Raw genomic sequence first — 20,571 nt, forward strand, 5'->3', positions numbered from 1 at the left:
TTATTAATAGCTTTGTGTTTGTGTGTGTGCCTGCTGATGTGCATGTCTGCCCTTGCATCTGTGTAAATTTTTTATTAAAAGTGCTTTGGTGGTTCTCAGTTGCTTCCTTTTCTCTCCCTCAATTTCTCGTATTTGTGCTGTGGATGCTCATAATTTTGACTTCAAAAACTTAGCTTTGATATCTTCTCCTTTGATAATCTAGGCCAACTTGATGTTGGTGGGCTTTGAGCAGTCATGCCATGGTGTCACGGTCCGACTATTTTCACACTGTTGTGAAAGGGCCGTGCGGTGCTAGCTAAAGCACTCTTGTTTAACTAGCCAGTCTATCGTTTACCAACATTCATCCACGAAACACTTTCATTAGCATTCAATCAAATGACAGCGAAAACAGTAAGCATTCATGAAAGCAGTGGCAAGCAAGCAGTAAACATTGAATCTACGAAATTCATTAACAACACCTCCGTTGACATTGTGTGCTTAGCGAGGTAGGCAAGTAGGCTAAACATGTTGACAATAGCTAGTGAGTTTTACAATGACTGATGAACACTCACCTCCGCTAAAGAGCTTTTGAGGCCATTCCCACTCTAGCACTAGGAAACATCAAAGTGACCGAGGAGTCATACTGCCTTATTTGGCATACAAAGACACTACTAGCAGAAAATAACCCTACACTAGTATTTACATGATAGAAATCCATCCCAAACACTCGAGACAAGTGGTCACAGGCAAGCATAATGCCCTGAACAAGCTTAGCTTGTGACAATGGTCAATCTAGCAGTAGTGGTGTGAGAATGGCTCTATTTTTTCCTTTAACGAATATGCACCAAAGTGGCTATATTTAAATAGATTTGAGGCAGGATTTAGGAATTTGCAAATAAATAATTTATGTTATTAGATCTGTGTTAAATATATTTTTGGATATTTGCTTATTTAGAAGCTGAATCATTAGAAAGAAGGCTTGATGATTTCAGGTTTTGATGCCCCCTTTATGGTCTTTGTGTAGCTTGTAGCTTCCTTTGCTCTAATTGTTTCATCTTTCCTTACAAGATTCATGTCAGTTTGTTTTTTGTCCTTTTATCTCTCTTCAATATTTTTATTTTATTTCTATTAATAAAAAATACAGATGTCTTTGAAGATCTTTCATGGACCTTTCAAAGGTATGGTTGAAGCTGTGTTTTCTTTAATATATTTTTTTAGTATTTGCCTTAGTTATTTTATTTTTTTGGGTTTTCATTAACAAGTTCCAATGTTCTAATAATTTGGCTTTTAAAATAATTCTCTTTTATGGAGATGCGCTACTTTGGAATTTTGACTTGTTATATAATTGTGGAAAGCCATCCAGCATGATTAATTGCAAGATCCTATAGAGCAATGCGAGGATATTTAATGTTCAATCGACCTCTCCTGCTCAGCTGTGGGATAGGGTTTTCCTTTCACTTCTTTCTGGGCACATTCATTTGGAATTTTTGGGGGATATTGCGGTCTGATCTTTCAAAGAGATCGGAGGGAAGCGCTTTGTCATTAGTTTGTTTGTGGAGTATACCTTATCCTCCATCTATACTTCTGATTTTTTATTTATACATTATTTATTTAAAAAGTTATAAGCTTCTTTAGCAGCATCTGCCAACAGCCTCCACCCCTTCCCAAAAATCCTCCAAGGCACCAAAAAAAATAAAATAAAATAAAATCCTTGGAGTTTCTTGGCAGTTCAAATACAGAATAGGGTGGAGACTAGGGATAACTCCTGGCACACCAAGGGATTCATTTTGCTCTGCATTACATGGGTTGAAAGAGAAGCTCATTTTGTTGTGCATTCTCCATTGGTCTTAGAATGAGTTTGATTGCTGCATTTATTTGTTTCAAGATTTTAGTAGCATCTGTTCTGATAAATATATTGCAGAGTATAGATTTGCATATATGGTCTAGCTTCTAACTCAATGCTGATAGTTTCCTTATCTAACTTTAGAATTCTTATTTTGATAACATTATGAAGTATAAGTTGTTTCCAGATGGTGGTACACAAATTTGTAGATTCTTAAGGAGTGAGGACATCGTGGGAAATGCAATACCAACCTCATTTCATAGAACTCATTACCTCAAGCAGCGCTGTCGCAATTTCTTCATTGGAGTGGTCTAACTTTTTTAGCATCTTGTCATGCATGACATCGAAGTCATGGACCAATTGTGTTTGTGTGTAAAAAATGTCACCAGGTTGGACTGGAGTTTGAAAATTCAGAAAAAGTTAACTGATTGCAATTCTAGTATAATTAAATCATGACGCTGTTTTGATTACCATAAGTCTTATAATTTGTTGGGCATTTTTTGTGGATTTTTTAATATGGTCTTCTTGTGGCAGGTTTAGACGTGTTATCTAATTGTTAATTCTCTATATGGTGGGATGGATTCACTCATGTCAAATAAATATAGGGACAATTACCATGCCTATGTGTGTTTTATATTTATTATAGTATTAATGCTTATTTCCAGTTGAATTCTGATGTTTGTAAATTCTCTTTTTCCCAGATAATGAGGGATCCTGAGACAGGAAATTCCCGTGGTTTTGGTTTTGTTAGCTATGATTCTTTTGAGGCATCTGATGCTGCTATTGAGGTAAAATTTTTTTCCATTACTTGGTGCTTCCATATTTTGACTACTATTCTGCTTGAGGATATGCCAGGCTTACTTAATGATGCATCTGTTTTGTCTAAAGAGGGCATTGGTTTGTGGCATAGAAAATATTTCCATGAAATGACATTGGTGGGAAATCTCATTTCTAGAAATAGGATACCTGCCTCATGAGAATATTTTTGTTTGGTTTGTGCTGTAAGATTCTTAGAAATGTACACAGAATTCCTATGTCAATGTTTGGTTCAACATGGGAATCTTGGTAGGTATTTAAAGAAGATGGCTATTATATCCTTGACATCTGTGATGAGTATTATGAAGACATTGAAGAGCAATTGTACTTGTTCAACATAAAAACCTACTAAAAGATGTACTTCATTAAATCTATATCCTAAAAATTTCAACAATTATAAATTTAAAACATTTAAGACTTAATAATAAGTTTAACCAAATAACTGAGGGCTATAATGTCTATATATTAACCATTATATTAAAATTTTATAAAATAATAATAATATTACTTTTATTTAATAAATTTCAAATGTCAATTAAACTTTTAATTAACATAAATATTAAAAATTTTAGTATACATTTTAAATATTGTCCAATTAAAAAATTAATTAAAATTTTATGATTAATGCTTGTAATTTAATTTTTTAATATTTCTGATTAACAAATTAACTAATATTCATGTTAATTAGTTTTTTTAAATTAAAATTTAGTTATTTCATCATTAAAAATTAATTAAATTTTAATTAAAAATTTATAATTAATATTTTAATTAACATTATATATATATATATATATGTATATTTTCTAATTTAAAATTTTACTTTTAGTTGATTAATAATTCATTATCTTAAATATAATAATAGTGTGATTATATAATATTATAGGGGAATTGTGGTCCAAAAGCCAAAATAGTGAGAACAATTTGGTTCAAAAAGTAAGAATCCCATGGGAATAGGATTCCCATGAAACTTGCCCATGGGGGAGGTGGGAATAGACATGGGAATACATTCATTCCTAGGAATGTGAACATGTTCGTCATATTAGATTCGCATGCTCAAACAAACGTGGGAATAAGACGACAAAGGCATCATATTCCCAGGAATCTTGAAAGGTATTGCGAAGCAAACACCCCTAAGAGTTCAGTTGGTCTATAGTAGTGTTTAAAACTTTAAATTATTTAGATTGTGAATGATAAGTTAGTCCTTATTTGACATGTATTTTAGTCCATATACTTTTAATTTGTACGATCAAAGACTTGCACTAATTAATTTTATTCAACTAAAGCTGCCATCTAAAGCAATTTAATGGTGTTTATAAATTGAAGGGTGGGAATTAAAGGAAGGCCCCTCCGCCTTATGGATTAGTTGAGTTGTGAAAGAAATTTGGATATAATTATGAAAAAAAGTGATATATAATTTTTAAAATTATTTTATACAAACTATGCCTCATTTTAGAACTTGACGCATAATCAAAAGCCATAATCATTTCATGGCTAAATCTCTTGCATATATTTGTTTATTTATTTATTTATTTTGAAGGCTAGGCTCCTAGTAGTTGATAGATATATAATGAGAATTCAACATTTTATGTATTTCTTAGCGACATTCACTAACATTGATAGACTTAATTAGGATGACAAATATGTTGGCCCTAGAGTCATGTCTAGAGGGAAGGGGGGGGGGGGGGGGTGAATAAAATCTTTTGTGGATTTTTATCATTTTCTACAAAATAGTAAGACTTGACAAGATATAAGCAATTAAATCACAATATAAGCAAAATGAATAACACAATAAATAAAAGAGGTATAAGGGAGAAAAGCTTAACACCAAAGTTTAATGTGGTTTGGTCTCTTGTCTACGTCCACGCCTTGAGACACACTCAAGGATTCCAAAATCCACTAACCAATCTCCTTCAAGGACGGAGAAGCCTTTACAATCAGGGAACCAATTCCCTCATGCTCACCAAGAGCCAATCGACAAGGTTCACCAAGAACCTTTCAAATTCGGTTCACCAAGAACCCTTTTACAATCAATCGAAAGAGGAGAAAATGTAGTTGATACAAAAGATGCTCATTCTTGAGCTAATTACAACGCAAGGCCTCACACTGTCTCTCTAGTAATGAATCTTCACAAGAATAAAGAGCAAGAGAGATTTGAGTAATGAATGATGAACTAAATGCTTGCAATCATTAATCAATAACTGTCAAAGGTGTTTATTAAATGCTAGTATCTTGTATTTATAGGCAAATGGACAAACTAGCTGTTATATGACCGTTGGGCATTTAAAACAATTAAGGGCATTTAAAACAATTAAATACTTTGAAAACTAGCCGTTTTATGCCCGTTAGGTTCAGATTCTCGGCGCAAAGCGTCGACAGATTTTCCTAAACCGTCGACGGTTTCCTCCAGGTCAAAATCAATTTAGCTTACTGCCTGAAACCGTCGAAGCACTTGGTTGAATCGTCGACGATTTGCCTTGTGTCTTTGCTTTGGGTGCTTAATCTTGGTTTAAACTAAGCCGGGATCAAGTGTATGAAAGATTATAATATTAATGTTGTTTAAAACTTGTCCCGTATGAAAATACATTCGATTATAGGATATTCTGTATGAAATGCATTTGAAAACTCATTAAGTTTTGTTCTAAGAATCGTTGATATCCTATATACTAGCATGCGTATGCAATTGCTCAACTCTTGCTAAATAAACTAGCTCGAATTAGAACTACAAGAGTTACAAATCATTCCTACCTCAAACACTTCCCACTTACATTATGACTTTACATTTGGTTTAGTTGGTTGTGCTTGAGTTCTTCTGAGTGAGTGTTTGCTTTGATCTTTGCTTCTTGAATGTTCACTTGATCTTTGCATTTGATCCAGTATCTTCATGTTGTTCCTGTACTAACTTGTTGTGCAAAGATTAGTTTAATTCAGAATCACTAATGAGTTGTTATCATCAAAATATGATAATTAGGATTATGTAGCCATTAAGGCTAACAAAATATAAATGCATGAAATCAGTAAGTCCATAATTTTTACTATTTGAAAGTATAGAGACTAAAATAGATGTCACTTAATAGTAAGGGACTAACTTATGATTTCACTCGTATAAATTTAGCCCCGTATTTGGTAAATGCTAGACAAAAAGTTACAGACTTTTTTGACTCTGCTATTTCTTTCAGAAATCAAATCTCTTCTGGGAACTTAATTTTTGGCTATCTTTTCATTTTCCTCCCCTGATTATTATGTTATCCAAATCATGAGAATTTAGGAAATGTGCATCTATTAAGGAATTGTGCATATTATTGCATGCTAGAAACACCAAATCATTGTTCGGTTTGATTCTACAGTTTAATTTAGCGTTGGATTTGGTATTGATTCATTGATAATTTTTCCAGGCAATGAATGGCCAATATCTTTGCAACCGTCAAATAACTGTATCCTATGCATACAAGAAAGATACTAAAGGCGAACGTCACGGCACTCTAGCAGGTACAAGCCTTTTGTATTAGATGCCTGCCTGCAAAATTTTCTGAAGTGATTTTTTGCCAGTTCTATGCAAAGTATAGACTTAGCAAAGGGCTATATGAAGCCATTTCTAAATAGTATTTGCCGCTGAAATAATGCAGAGAGAGAGTTGGCTAGGAGCAATCCAGGTACCCAAAAGAGCAGGCCCCACACCTTGTTCGCAAGTGGACCTCCCACACTACCCAATGTTGCTCAAGCCAATGGTGCGATGGGTGCTCCAATTCCGCCACGACCCTTTGCAAATGGTGCAGTTCCTCCTACTCCAATTCCACCACTACGTGCTCCTCCACCTCCACAGGCTGCAGTGGTCTTCCCACCCATGCAGGTAGGGGGACCACCGCCATCTTGGCAGAACCAGCCACCGCAACCAGGTCAAGCAGTCCCACCGCATATGATGCCTCCGCCACTTCAGCAACTCAGGCCCCCTCCCCCAAGCATGCCTCCCCCACCTCCCCCACAGGTTGCTCCAGCTCTTTCAAGGCCGCCACCACCACCAATGGGAATGGGGGCTCCTCCTCCTATTTGGCGGCAGCCACCACCCCCTCAGCAGATGGCTGGGAGGCCTCCTGCTATGCCTCAGATGTCAATGCCGCCGCCTCCCCCTCCACTGTCTTCAAATTGAGCACTAGAGAAGCCATTCTAAGAGTCTGCGGCGACTTCTATCCCCATGTTTTGGTTCTCTTTCATTACTACTTTTACAATGGATTAGGATCATACGAATTGTAACATAAACCATCTTTAAGTTGTTCTATAATTGACTGGAAATGAAGTAGGGTTTTTGGATGAAAGTTGTTCTACACTTCTTGTTGTGCTCTTCTTGGTGGAATCTTTGCTCTCTCATTTTTTCTTGACCTACAAACAGCCTAAATTTGAGGAAATCTTTGCTCATGTCGACCTCAAGTTACTGAAATCTTTTGGTCATAGCAGGAGTGGCATAGAGAAATTTGGGTAGAATTTTGCCGATGATGAATATGATGGTGGATTTGCTGTTGTGTCAGTCTATAAGGAAGGTCCATCCTATGGGTTGAGGTGCTGGGGGATCTCGCCCAAGAGAAATTTTCATCCAATTATGTGGGCTTGACGAATTTATATGTTCTGGGAAACTATGATTCCTTTTTATTGTATGTTCGATTGCGTAAATAACGAGGCCACTTGTGTTTTATGTCATGCTGTGGATTCCAATGAAAAATAAAGGCATATCCTTGTTTGAGTAGGCATGATGTACCGTCCTCAAGTGAAAGAGTAGATCTATAACCACAGAAGGGATAGCAGGGCATACGTGCTAAATTTCAAAATATGGTTTTAAAACCTACTTATATTTGGATTATTTATAGCGACCCTGAACAATTTTTTATTGTTCTTATGGCCAAGAAAGGGATTTGCGGAGGCCAACTGATTTTTCTTCATCCCAAGCAATCTAATTGTCCTGCATGGAACTCGATTCTTTTAAACTGCAATCACGGCGCTGTCTGCTAGATGTTTCATCTCCATCTGTCGCATGCAGAACTATCTTTTCTTTACCCTTCTTTATGGGTAAATTGCACCATTGATCTTGGAACTATGGGTTAAGTTACAAATTGCAATTAGGTCTCATAATTTCAATTTGTTGCTTGGTGGTTTTGGAATGTTTGGTTCAGTGTAATGTGGTCCTCCATTGCATAGGAATTTAGAAGAATTTTGGTTTTTGTCAACTATGCAATGGCTTTTTGTTCGCTTTGATCTGTGCCCAGGAGAAGCTAAGGGGTTATTCAATTGGATTTAGGTCAAAATTCCATACAATTAGCGTTTGTTTAAACATAAATCAACTCTATTATTCCATGGCAATTGATGTTAGATTTTGGGAGGTAATTTTATTCCCTTCGTAGTCAATTTCAATTTTGAAGCTGAAATTTTTTTAAGATGTTCTGTGCGCATTCCAATCTCCCAAAGTTATTTGATATTTTACATATATGTATGTATATATATATATATAAATTGTGATGTGTTCATTTGTGTTTGTTTTCAATATATTACACAGGTGTGGTAGCAGCCACATTGTTAGCATTTTGTTGGATTACTGGTTTAAAATATGGTTCTATGATAGCACTAGCCTCTCATGCTACTGACATATTATATATGCTCTGATGGTCCAGAACAAGGTGATTGCTACTATCTTTGTACTAACATGTTTTTGCTTTGTTTTCTAATTGTTGCACTATGTATTTGGTTTATATTTTTCCCCATTCCACTAATGTAATGCTATTTGGACAGTTTTATAGTCACTGTTTTATTGCTGCCTTTCTATGTTTCTTGGCTTGTATTTTCCCTTCAACATTGTAATGCTCTAGAATCGTATGTGTAAATGTTATTATTTGAGGTTTGTAACTTAGGTACAAACTGCTGCATATTAGATGATTGGAGTGGAGTTGAGTGGAGTAAAGCATTTGGTGTGGCAAGCGAGAACCAAGAAGACAACTTTGATTTCATGCATGGTGATTATGAGTTAGAAGAAGAGGAAGATAATGACTTCTTGTATGATGAAAATGCATCATTCATGCAAAAGAGATAAAAAAAAAAAAATTATACATGTTAAAAAAATTATAAACCTAATCATACATGTCCAAGAGATTTTAAGAATAGGCTAATTACTTCAGATTGGTTGACTGACAGGTATTTGGAACAATTAAAAGTTGATCCTAAATGGTCCACTAAGGAAGGGGGTGGGGGGTTAAGAGCTTGTAAGGAGGGAATTGAGTGTGCATGTTTCTAGGTATTAGGCATGTAAAGTCAATAGATGAGGATGGTGCTGTTCAATTAAGAAGCTAAGCAAAGATTTGAAGAACAAACCAACAACTTGGATCATTAGCTACTCTAGAGATTCTTTGCCTGCATTGAAGCATTGAAGAAGGGATTTGTTGGTAGTTGTAGCCTTGCTATCAGCTTAGGTGGCTATTTCTTGAAGAAAAGGTATGATGGCTACTATAAATTATTGTGGACGCTTCATTAATGAAGGGATTTGTTGGTAGTTGTAGCTTTGCTATCAGCTTGGGTGACTATTTCTTGAAGAAAAGGATATGAGTTAATAGCTTGATTAATTTGTATGTGTGAATATATCAATAGTAACTATTAGGAAGAGAGATTGTGCAGCCGATGCAGGTAAAATTCTAAAAGATCGAATGTAGAATGCAACTGGGGCCACGTTGAGCAATCTGAAAAGTGGATGAAAATGATTGATGTAGTGTCCTGTGAAGCTCATAATTAGCTACGCAAAAGGCCGTAGAAGAATGGTCAAAGTCTCATCTTTCAACATTTCCTAAGTGTGATATTTTATTGAATAATATGTATCAGGGCTTCAACAAATACATTTTAGATGTTAAGGAAAAATTCATTTTAGATGAGAATCAACAATTCAGAAACACAGAAAATGATTGATCAATTGCTTTAAAAAAATCTTAGCAATTCAGATGTGCAAAGATGAGAGCATGAGAGCTTTGAGAGTATGAGAGTTTCAACTTTGAGAATTGATTTTGAATTGCTTGATATAAGTTGATTTGTAAAACTATGTATTTATAGAGTGAGTTTCCTAATCTCTCAAGTTGCTTGGAGTGTTCCCCAAGTTTTTATAACATTTAGATTTAAAAAAAAAAAAAATTAATTTTTAGAATTTTTTCGTTGAAATTCAAAATTTAAATTCTCTTAGGGTCAGTTGGCTGGACAGATGACCGAGTAGGTATTTATACAGGGTCAGCCGGCTAGACAGGCGACTAAGACCTTTTTGTCTGCGAAAAATTGATTCTGTTAGATGGTCAGTTGACTGACTGAACATAGGTCAAAATGGTCAGTCGATTGACCTGTCAGTTGGCTGACAAAACCAATTCATTCTGGTTAGTTGGCTGACCAGTCAGTTTGTTGAGATTCTGATAGTTTTGACCACCCTTAAATATTTTGGTCATAACGTTTTCTATATAACTCTAAATTAGATGTTTTTAGTATTAATAGAAATCTAAGAGAAAATCTCATAACTTTCATGTTGATCACTTTTTAAAATAAGGAATGTGTGATAGAGAAAAATGCTCATCAATATAGATATAGAAAAAGTAACAAAATTTGGAAAATCCCGAGATTGTTGCTTTTCATTCCGAAAATAATTTTAACCTTTTTGAAATAACTTCTAACCTTATAAAAATATTTTCCAAGTATTTTAAAAGGTATCTAGGTCTAAGCAATTAATCTAAGAGTTTCATGTATCCATATTGTAATCGAATGAAATACTTACATAAAGATTTTTTAAGACTTTGACATTCTAAGCACTTAAGTCTTCATGCTTGCTTTTGCTCCAATTTGTCTTCATGCTTTAATATACTTTGAACTTTCTTTTGCTTCTTGTTTTTCTTCAAGTTTTGATATACTTTTAAGTTCTCTCTCATATTCTTCAAACTTTAAAATATCATCTTGAGATTCATGCTTTTAAGTTTCATATGATTATCCTTCTTTGAAGTATAAGCTTGTAATGGATCCTTGACTTCTAGTATTTATATGTTTGATTCTTGTGAGTCCTAAAATATCATTACTTAACAAAATATGTTAAGTTTCTCTTGTTTGTTAGCATAAAAAAAGGATGTTAAGCCTTACAAGGCCAACAAAAACAAATAAAAATTCAAAGTTAGGTAAATATTAAAATGAAAATGTTATTTTCACATATATTTCAATATAAAAACATTTAAAGACACATGTTCAAGATAAAAGATATAATTAACACATAAATATAGTTTGACCAAAAAAAAAAAAAAAACTAAAGTTATATAGATAACAAATGTTAAAAAAAAAAAAAAAACAAAACTCTTACCTTGTAATTATACCAACGAAACTTAAAAGATTTTGTTATACCATTAGAGATTTGGTTGTACTGATAACGTGTTGTAAATGAAATAAAGAGAGAATTAAAGTAAAGAAATTTGGAATTATAGAAATTTAGCAGTCTAGTTAATCAGGAACTAGATGTTGCTGATCATCTTCTTTTTTCTCAATTTTGGTTAAAAACATATCTTTATATATGCAAAGATTATATTGACATCTTAAAGGTCAATTCCATAATGAATCATTATATGAGCATATCAAAAGTTATAATCTATTCTCAACATAGTCATCTACATGTATGATATACACATTTTACAACACCTTTTGGAAAATAAAAAAATGACATAGTAGTAGTAATAAACACTTTCATATTTATTAATGAAGTAAACTGTAACAAGGATACTATTACCTTTTCTATGCAAAATACATGCACTTACTGCTTTTGAAAAATTTAGACATTTATTCATTATTTTTACATAAAAAAATTCAGACACAAAATTAAAAAAATCCTAATCTAAATTTGAGGGTGTTGCAGCCAAAAATTGAATGACCTTCACGATCCCTGATCACGACCACCTGAAAAGAGATAAATAAGCAAGGCTTGGAGGACCCGGGGTGTACTCCGGGGGATCGCTCCGATGCCTAAGTCAGGGATTGACTTGAGAGGTTTTTTATGCAACAGTAAAGTAGAGTTTAAAATGAGATACCTTAACCTCTTCTCTGAATCCCCATTTATAGTGATGGAGTTTGACCCAAGGGTGATGTGCCATTTATTAGCGAATTATGGCACAAACGTGAATCGCTCCAGTTGTTATAACGTTGGCGTAGATTGCTCTAGTCATCATGGAGCTGGCGTCAATTGCTCTGTTTGAGCAGTTGACTTAGGTGGTAATTGCCCTCATCAATGCTGGGCTATAGTCTCCTTTGGATTTTTGGTATGTGATATATTTGAGGTGTATCAGTTGTTCCCCTTTCAGTTTCGAATTTTTGAAGCTGAATTCCAAATTTCGAATGTTGTATTTTTTTTTTGTCGAGCAGCTCTTCTTAAGGCATTTTGGGCTGCTTGTGGTTTCATGAGTTGCGCTCTTCTTTTTTGTCATTTCTAGCCTAATGAGCTGTGCTCATATTTTGGGCTGTTTTTAGGCCTTACGAGCATTGTTCGTCAGTTGGGCCGATTCTTCTTTGCCTAATGAGTTGTGCTCATTTTTTGGGCAGTCTTCTGGCCTCACGAGTATTGCTCGTCAGTTGGGCCGATTCTTCTTTGCCTAATGAGATGTGCTCATTTTTTAGGTAGTCTTCTAGCCTCACGAGCGTTGCTCGTCAGTTGGGCCGATTCTTCTTTGCCTAATGAGATGTGCTCATTTTTTGGGCAGTCTTCTAGCCTCACGAGCATTGCTCGTCAGTTGGGCTGATTCTTCTTTGCTTAATGAGTCGTGCTCATTTTTTGGGCAGTCTTCTAGCCTCACGAGCGTTGCTCGTCAGTTGGGCTGATTCTTCTTTGCCTAATGAGATGTGCTCATTTTTTGGGCAGTCTTCTAACTTCACGAGCGTTGCTCGTTAGTTAGGCTGATTCTTCTTTGCCTAATGAGTCGTGCTCATTTTTTGGGCAGTCTTCTAGCCTCACGAGCGTTGCTCGTCAGTTGGACTGATTCTTCTTTGTCTAATGAGTCGTGCTCATTTTTTGGGCAGTCTTCTGGCCTCACGAGCGTTGCTCATCAGTTGGCCTGATTCTTCCTTACCTAATGAGTTGTGCTCATTTTTTGGGTTATATCTTCAATAACATTTTGATAATTTATGATGTTGATATGGTTGTTCAATTCGACAGGTTTTTGCAGTTTTGATTTCATTGGGGTTAAAGATGTGAGTTATGGTATTTTTAATATTAGTTAGGATTCTTAATCGGTTCGAGATGGATTTGTTTCAAAGGGTTTGGATGTGTATGCACCAAGTGTTCGATCATTTTGGCAAAGGGAACTGCAAGTAAGCGTGCAATGTTATAGATTTCGCAGACTATTTTTGTGTTGTCTGTGTCATATGTGGGGTCTATAAACTCAAATTATTCAATTGTATCCCAGTTGATTCGTGAGTCCCATGTTGGATGGGGTTGTGAGTGCAATGGTAGATTGAAGTTTGAGATTGAGATCTGCGAGATGTCTACCATTGATGACAGTGATTTTGTTACTGTTTGTTTTGATTATGGTGTGGATTGTTTAGCTGATTGGGCTCCAGGTGCTCGATAGAATGTCACCAAGGAGCTTGATTTTTCTGTTTGAGGTTTTGCCGATTGTAGTTGCTACAATTGTGCAATTTCAATGTGCGTTGTAATTTCAACTCAAATTCCCAATAGCAATTTCAAATTCACTATTCAGAGCACTGTTCAACGCACATGAATGTGCAAAAGTCATTATTGCCAAACCCATGGTGCATTCGGCCAACCCATTGGAATTTCAAAGTTTGGCTTTGTTTATTTGACTTGCAGTGCAGCTATCATGACCCCACTATGCATTTGGTGCATAGGTCATTGTTCAAATAATTAAATAACTTGAACATCCTATTAATTATTATTAGCCATTAAGATGAAGCTTTTCAAGGGTTAAAACTATGACATCTATTTGTTTTTTTTTTTTTTTAAAGAATTATTATTGTATGATGGAGAAAAAAATCATACCTTGAGAATAGGCACGTTGGCTACATAAATCTTGTGCATAGAAACATCAATTGTAGTCGGATTCGTATTAGATCCGGAATTTCCCAATATCGCAAGCTGGGTCCTGGTTATTCGTCCGTCAATTTTATTACTTGGCTTTTTCAATGCGAGTAAAGCGTCATTGATGTGCTTGAACGTAATAAACCCGTACCCTTTACTTTTCCCGGTGACCTTGCCAAGGATCGCGATGGCTTCTTCGAGGTCACTATAGGTGGAGAAGAGATTGTGGAGGTTCTTGATGGTAGTGTCCCATCCAATTCCGTGAATGAAGAGTTTGCACTAGGTAGGGTCCCAATTGGCGATGGATCAGACGGCATCGAGTACGTCTAGGTGTTGGACGGTGGTATTTCGGACGATCTTAATTGAGCCAATGCATCGACCTTCAATTATCTGATGTAGTCATGATCAAGGATTGAAAGAGAAAACCTCTCAAGAAGTTCCCACAGACGGCGCCAACTGTTGCAGCCAAAAATTGAATGACCTTCACGATCCCTGATCACGACCACCTGAAAAGAGATAAATAAGCAAGGCTTGGAGGACCCGGGGTGTACTCCGGGGGATCGCTCCGATGCCTAAGTCAGGGATTGACTTGAGAGGTTTTTTATGCAACAGTAAAGTAGAGTTTAGAATGAGATACCTTAACCTCTTCTCTGAATCCCCATTTATAGTGATGGAGTTTGACCCAAGGGTGATGTGCCATTTATTAGCGAATTATGGCACAAACATGAATCGCTCCAGTTGTTATAACGTTGGCGTAGATTGCTCTAATCATCATGGAGCTGGCGTCAATTGCTCTGTGTGAGCAGTTGACTTAAGTGGTAATTGCCCTCATCAATGCTGGGCTATAGTCTCCTTTGGATTTTTGGTATGTGATATATTTGAGGTGTATCAGAGGGTTCCACAATGATGCTTCAAATTGCCAAATTGACTTCAATAGAATTCAATTCAAGACACAAAATACCAATTTTTACTACAAACTAATAAAAATTTAAACTTAAATTTTAGAATCTCAACTCAAATATCTAGTTATATCTAGCTACAAGAATTAGGATTTTAAGTAACTTGATGTAAGAAAACATACTTCATCTATTTGTCAATGTTCACTTGTACCTTCTAGTAGAATGTTCAGATTGTACAATTTGAACAACAACGTTTACTTGCAAAAGTGGCTTGCAACTTTCGAACCTTACTCCTCCATCAGTGCCCCTCGACTCTCTCAACTTCTACGATTACAAATAGAGAGCAAGGAGGGAGACGAGATTTAAGAAAGCAAATAGTGGGACACCATGGTTTTAACCGCCATGCATCAGTGGATAGTGGGGCTCGCCCAAATTGAAAAACACTGGATGGACCAACACTTTTTGGGACCCATTAATTTGGGAATTAATGTTTTTAAATATTTTTATTTAAAATAAAATTAAAAGCACCCACCCAAAAATTTTGCACTGTAATATGACAACTATAATGACGGGTAACTGATGAGTGGTTTATTCCGTGATTGGTTGAGTTGGGCAACTGTAGCAACAATTATTCTAGATAGGACGCATGAATCAAAACCAGTCACTCCCCCAGCTTCTCCTTTCCCTCCACCCAAAATCCCAACGACAATATTCCAATAATCCAAACACTGCCTCGGCCCTTCACGGCGGGGATCATCTTTTACAGTTCTCCGCGTATCGGTTTTCTTCCCCGACGATGCACGCCTCCGTCAAGGGCAGATGCGACACCGAGAAGTCCGGCGTCGCTGGCACTGTCGCCTTCAACGCCGGCGACATCATGCTCCGAGCTTCCATGACCGAGGCCACCTTCGTAAAGGGCCCCAGCTTAACTGGTCTCTCTCTTTCCCTCGACAAGCCCGGCTCCTTCGTCATCGACTACAACGTTCCCAAAAATGTACTGCAAAAGTTTCCCGATCGACGCATTCGAGCCCTCTGTTTGGTTTGGAGAAAAGAAAATTGAGATTCCAAATTCTGAACTACTCTGCATTTTTGTGTGTTTGTGCAGGATGCTAGGTTTCAGTTTATGAACACGGTTAGGGTTCTCGAGAAGCCTTTGAATCTGGCATACTCTCACGTGTGGCGCGAGAACCGGACAGCCCTAGACGGAACGCTGGTGCTCGATTCGGCCAACAAGGTCTCAGCAAACTACGCGTTCGATTCTGGGAACTGCAAACTGAAGTACAGCTATACGCATGGAGGGATAAGGACCTTCGAGCCATGCTATGACCTCGTGAATAACTCGTGGGACTTTGCGGTGTCGCAGAGGCTCTACAGAGACGATGTGTTTAAGGCTTCGTATCTGTCGTCCACCAAGGTACTGGGACTGGAGTGGTCGAGGAACTCCAAGTTCAACGGAGCCTTCAAGGTACTCAATTATATTCTTTATTTTATTTATTTCAATTTTTAAACAATTATGAATACAACGGGATGGAGTGACGGGTACTTGCATTTGAGAATTGAAATTAATATCTAAGAAGAATCCCAAATCGCCAACAAAAATAAAAATCCTAATTGGAATTTTTTAATATTGATGTTTCCATAAAAAAATAGGTTAAGGGACTGGGGCTCACGCTTGATGATGATGTAAGGATTTATCCTCCCTTTGCTCGTCAGACAAAATTGCCCAAATTCTGCTCACCTTGTGGAACTTGAGGCTTGTTGGTGTTTGTTGTTATTGTTGTAGCACTATTGTCTGGGCACTAGAAAGGATCTTTGTTTTGTCTCTAGTGTGAATTGGATGATAATTTAATTGAGCTGAACTAGAGACCTTTTTGAGCCTTAACACGATAGTGATGAGTGAAGATGATGGCTCTAGATTTATTGGAATGACAAATTGAATAAAAATGATGACGCCCAACACAGCGGGGATGACAGTGATGGTGATTTCGGCAATGCTATTTTGGAGTGAAAATAAATTTGTAGTGACACTGTGAGAGTGCAGGTTATATTTAGAGGTTGGAGCACTATTGATTTTCTTGGGAATCTTTGACTTAAACCAATATTAGAATAAACACCTATTGAGGTTGTTAGTCTCCACTATCAAAAGCCCTTCTGTCCGTTAATTTTTCAATGTGACCGAATTTGGTGTGATTGAACTATGTTAAGTTATTGCTTATTAGTGGATTGCTCATCCATAATAAACTAGTTTCAAAAGAGAACGATTATCCTCCCATTAATCGTGAAGGGTATGTATGTAAGTAGCAAAAATTTTTCTCTAATCTGTGTAAGACTTTACTATTCACTGTTGGATACACATTTAATTTCGATGAATTTAAAATGTCAATTATATTATTACATATTGTTTCGTAATTAGTAACAAATAAATTATCATTAATTTTGGAAGTAATTTGTAGTTATAGTCTTATAGATATTAAGATTGATTTGCAAGCACTTGAAATAAGAATTATTGAAAAGGTATTTATATAAATGCATTAGAAATGATAATTAATACTCTGATAAAATTCCTTGGTATTATGAAGAGAAGAAGGTTGATTTCTATTAGCTTAAATTTGTAATTTTTTTTATGAAATGTGAATATTGCTTGGAATTTATTTAGTAGTAGAAGAATCTTTATGAACATTTTTTCGAATGTATATTATAGTTTTCTGAATTGATAATTAAGCATGGATTGCCCTTTTTTTGGTTGAAATATCATCCATTAAGCAAAAAGGAAACAAACAATAAATGCGAGGGTCTTCAAGTATTTGGTAGCCCATTTGTTTCCCATGTACCTTGAGTTCTCCCACATACCTTGAGTTCTATTACAAACAGCTCACTGTGTGATACAGTCTACAATATGGTTTTCATATCTTGGGATCTTAGAAACAATACAATTATAAAAAAAAAGAAAGTGTCATCCCTTGGAGAATGTTGCCCTTTAAGGGTAGGAGATGAAGTGGTGATGCAGAGTCGCTTGAGAGGCAGTCTGCCACTGATCGGAAGTCAAAACATATCTGCACCAAAGAAGCTGTAAAATGTGCTGTTGTCAAATGGGATGTCCAGCAATGGTACTGGAATTGCTGGACCAGGAGCCATTAATTAAAGCCATTCTTGTTTGGAATGGTATTATAATAATTTTTTTCAATGTGAGTATTTTTTAAATCCAAATGTGGGAAACAAGTTCAATTTAACTCATTATTATTTGTCGATATTTATCTTATTAGCAATCTATGATTCTTCTTAGAGACTAATTTGGATTCTGGAATGCAAGTACCGTTACTGAGTACTCCTTTCCATCATATATATAATTTATAGAAAAAAAAAAAGGAAATAGTTTTTAAGATAGAAAGAAAGTGCATAAAGAACGAGCATAAGAACTTACTAGTTCTCAGCATATTTTTTTGATATTGATATTTCTTTAAATAGGGTTTGAATTCAATGTGTATGATTATGAGGTTGATGTAGTATATCCTTCACGGGGAGTTCAAGAAAGAAATTGTCTTTTTGATGGTTTCAGTTAATTTTTTCTTTTAGTATTATTGAAGGACTTGGCTGGACAGACTGGAATTTTGTTTGGCCACTGATGTAAATTGGATGATAATTTAATTGAATTAAAGTCAAAACTCAGTTGAGTCTGTATAAAGAAGCAGAAGATAATGGCTCTAGGTGTATTGGAATGGCAAATTGAGCCAAAAGGATGACTTAATACTGTCGTGATTGTTGTGATATAAATCCTGCCCAAGATCAAATACCACACACACAAAATAACACACAATATTTACGTGATTCGACCATTTTTGCCTACGTCCACGGGAGAGGAGTAATTTCAATACATATATATATATACATGGGTATACAGTGAAGGGGGAGGAGGATTACAATTCACTTAACTCACTCACCTTAATACACACACTCACAGTGTGCTAATAATTATATCTTCACTCTCACTCTCTATCTGTGTTTTTGTGTACATCACAACAGAGGGGAAGTATCCCTTTTATAGGAGGAGATTCCCTTCGAAAATCAGCATCTTTTTCCTTCTCAAAAGGTTGGTGGAGTTGCTGCACCAAACAACAACCACTTTTGACAAATTGCAGTCATCTTCCCTTTCATCTTTATCATCAAGTTTTGGATACCCTTTCTCTACAAAGAGGCCACCGAATTGCAGGCAGCCAATTTTGACATTGACATGCCCCAATGCAGCAAGTATTCTTGCCTCATTTATTAATAAATGAGGCAGGTCCCAACAAATCTCTCTTGCCCGACTCATGCGGAGAGTTCCACCAAACCTGTTGCGGTTCTACAAGCTTCGAGCTTTGACTTGGACGTTGTCTTAGTCATCATGTCTGATGCATTGTCATTAGTATGGATCTTTTTTATACTTAGCTGCTTTGACTCCAACGCTTCACGAATCCAGTGATATCGAACATCAATATGCTTTGACTTTGAATGAAAACTGGGATTCTTGTTGAGATGAATAGCGCTTTGACTGTCACAATAGAGAACATACTTCTACTGCTTGAGGCCAAGTTCCTCCAGAAACTGTTTCATCCATAGAAGCTTTTTGCTTGCTTTAGTGATGACAATGTACTCTACCTCAGTAGTGGACAGTGCAACACATTTTTGTTGTTTTGATTGCCACTACACTGCTCTCCCTGAAAATGTCATCAGGTATCCCGAAGTAGACTTTCTGGAATCAACGTCACCGGCCATGTCTGCATCTATATAACCTTCAAACATAGGTTTGCCATGACCAAAACATAAACATAAATGAGAAGTACCTCTAAGATACCTAAGAATCCATTTGACGACTTCCAAATGTTCTTTGCTAGGATTAGAAAGGAATCAACTGGCTACTCCAACTGCATGAGCAATATTGGGTCTTGTGCATACCATGGTATACATCAAGCTACCCACGGCTGAAGAGTAAGACACTTTCTTCATTTCTTCTTTGTCATTTTCACTTGTAAGCTTGGAAGTAAGCTTGAAGTGTCTAGCAAGTGGGCAATTGACCGGTTTTGCTTTGCTAATGTTATATCTTTCTTGCACCTTCTCAATATACCTTTCTTGAGATAACCATAACTTTTTATTTTTTCTGTCTCAAAAGATTTTCATTTTGAGAATCTATTTTGTTGAACCCAAATTCTTCATTGCAAATGATTTGCTTAGTTCTTTCCTCATTTTTTCTTATTTTCTTAGTTTCACGACCAACAATATCCACATAAAGCATGAGAATAATGAAATCATTGTTAGAATATCTCTTAATAAAACACAGTGATCAGTTGTGAACCTGCTATACTTGTGCTCCATCATAAAGGAATTGAACTTCTTGTACCGTTGTCTCGGTGCCTGCTTGAGACCATACAAACTCTTTCTCAGTTTGCACACCAACTGTTCTTTTCCTTTGACCTCGAATCCTTCAGGTTGTTTCACGTTGATTTCTTCTTTCAAATCACTATGGAGAATGCAGTTTTTACATCAAGCTGCTCAATCTCCAAGTTCAGGCTAGTAGCCAATCCGAGAACAATTCGAATAGATGACATCTTTACCACGGGCAAGAAAATCTCTTAAAGTCAATGCCTTTTCTTTGATCGAAGCCTTTCACAACTAGTCGCATCTTGTACCTTGGTTGTGAGTTTCCTTCTTCATTTTTCAATTTAAACACCCATTTGTTATTGAGTGCTTTCATTCCCTTTGGTAGTTCTACCAAATCATAAGTGTGGTTCTCATGCAAGGATTTCATCTCTTCTTGTATGGCCTTTAACCACTCAGTCTTGTGCTCATGTGACATGACATCCTAATAACATTCTGGTTCTCCCCCATCAGTTGGCAATACATACTCATCTGGTGAGTATCTGCTAGAAGGTTGACGCTCCCTGGTGGATCTTCTTATTTGGGGTTCTGTTGTTGAAGCTTCTTGATCACCTTTA

General features: G+C 36.2%; 2 protein-coding genes across 2 annotated transcripts in view; both read left to right on the forward strand.

Annotated features, from left to right (window-relative positions):
• LOC131154062 (uncharacterized) overlaps positions 1 to 6,948 on the forward strand; it is a 29,374-nt gene extending 22,426 nt beyond the window's left edge. Inside the window, exons 7-9 of the mRNA XM_058106560.1 lie at positions 2,524 to 2,610; positions 6,031 to 6,124; positions 6,262 to 6,948. Coding sequence (XP_057962543.1) covers positions 2,524 to 2,610; positions 6,031 to 6,124; positions 6,262 to 6,782 — 702 coding nt within the window. The 3' untranslated portion in view covers positions 6,783 to 6,948. The remainder of the gene's footprint in view (positions 1 to 2,523; positions 2,611 to 6,030; positions 6,125 to 6,261) is intronic.
• Positions 6,949 to 15,145: 8,197 nt separating this feature from the next.
• Positions 15,146 to 20,571, forward strand: part of LOC131154069 (outer envelope pore protein 24B, chloroplastic-like) — a 39,237-nt gene continuing 33,811 nt past the window's right edge. Inside the window, exons 1-2 of the mRNA XM_058106573.1 lie at positions 15,146 to 15,596; positions 15,708 to 16,067. Of these exons, the coding sequence (XP_057962556.1) occupies positions 15,249 to 15,596; positions 15,708 to 16,067 (708 nt within the window). The 5' untranslated portion in view covers positions 15,146 to 15,248. The remainder of the gene's footprint in view (positions 15,597 to 15,707; positions 16,068 to 20,571) is intronic.

This window comes from Malania oleifera, chromosome 1, assembly GCF_029873635.1.
Source record: "Malania oleifera isolate guangnan ecotype guangnan chromosome 1, ASM2987363v1, whole genome shotgun sequence".
In the NCBI taxonomy this organism is placed as follows: domain Eukaryota; kingdom Viridiplantae; phylum Streptophyta; class Magnoliopsida; order Santalales; family Ximeniaceae; genus Malania; species Malania oleifera.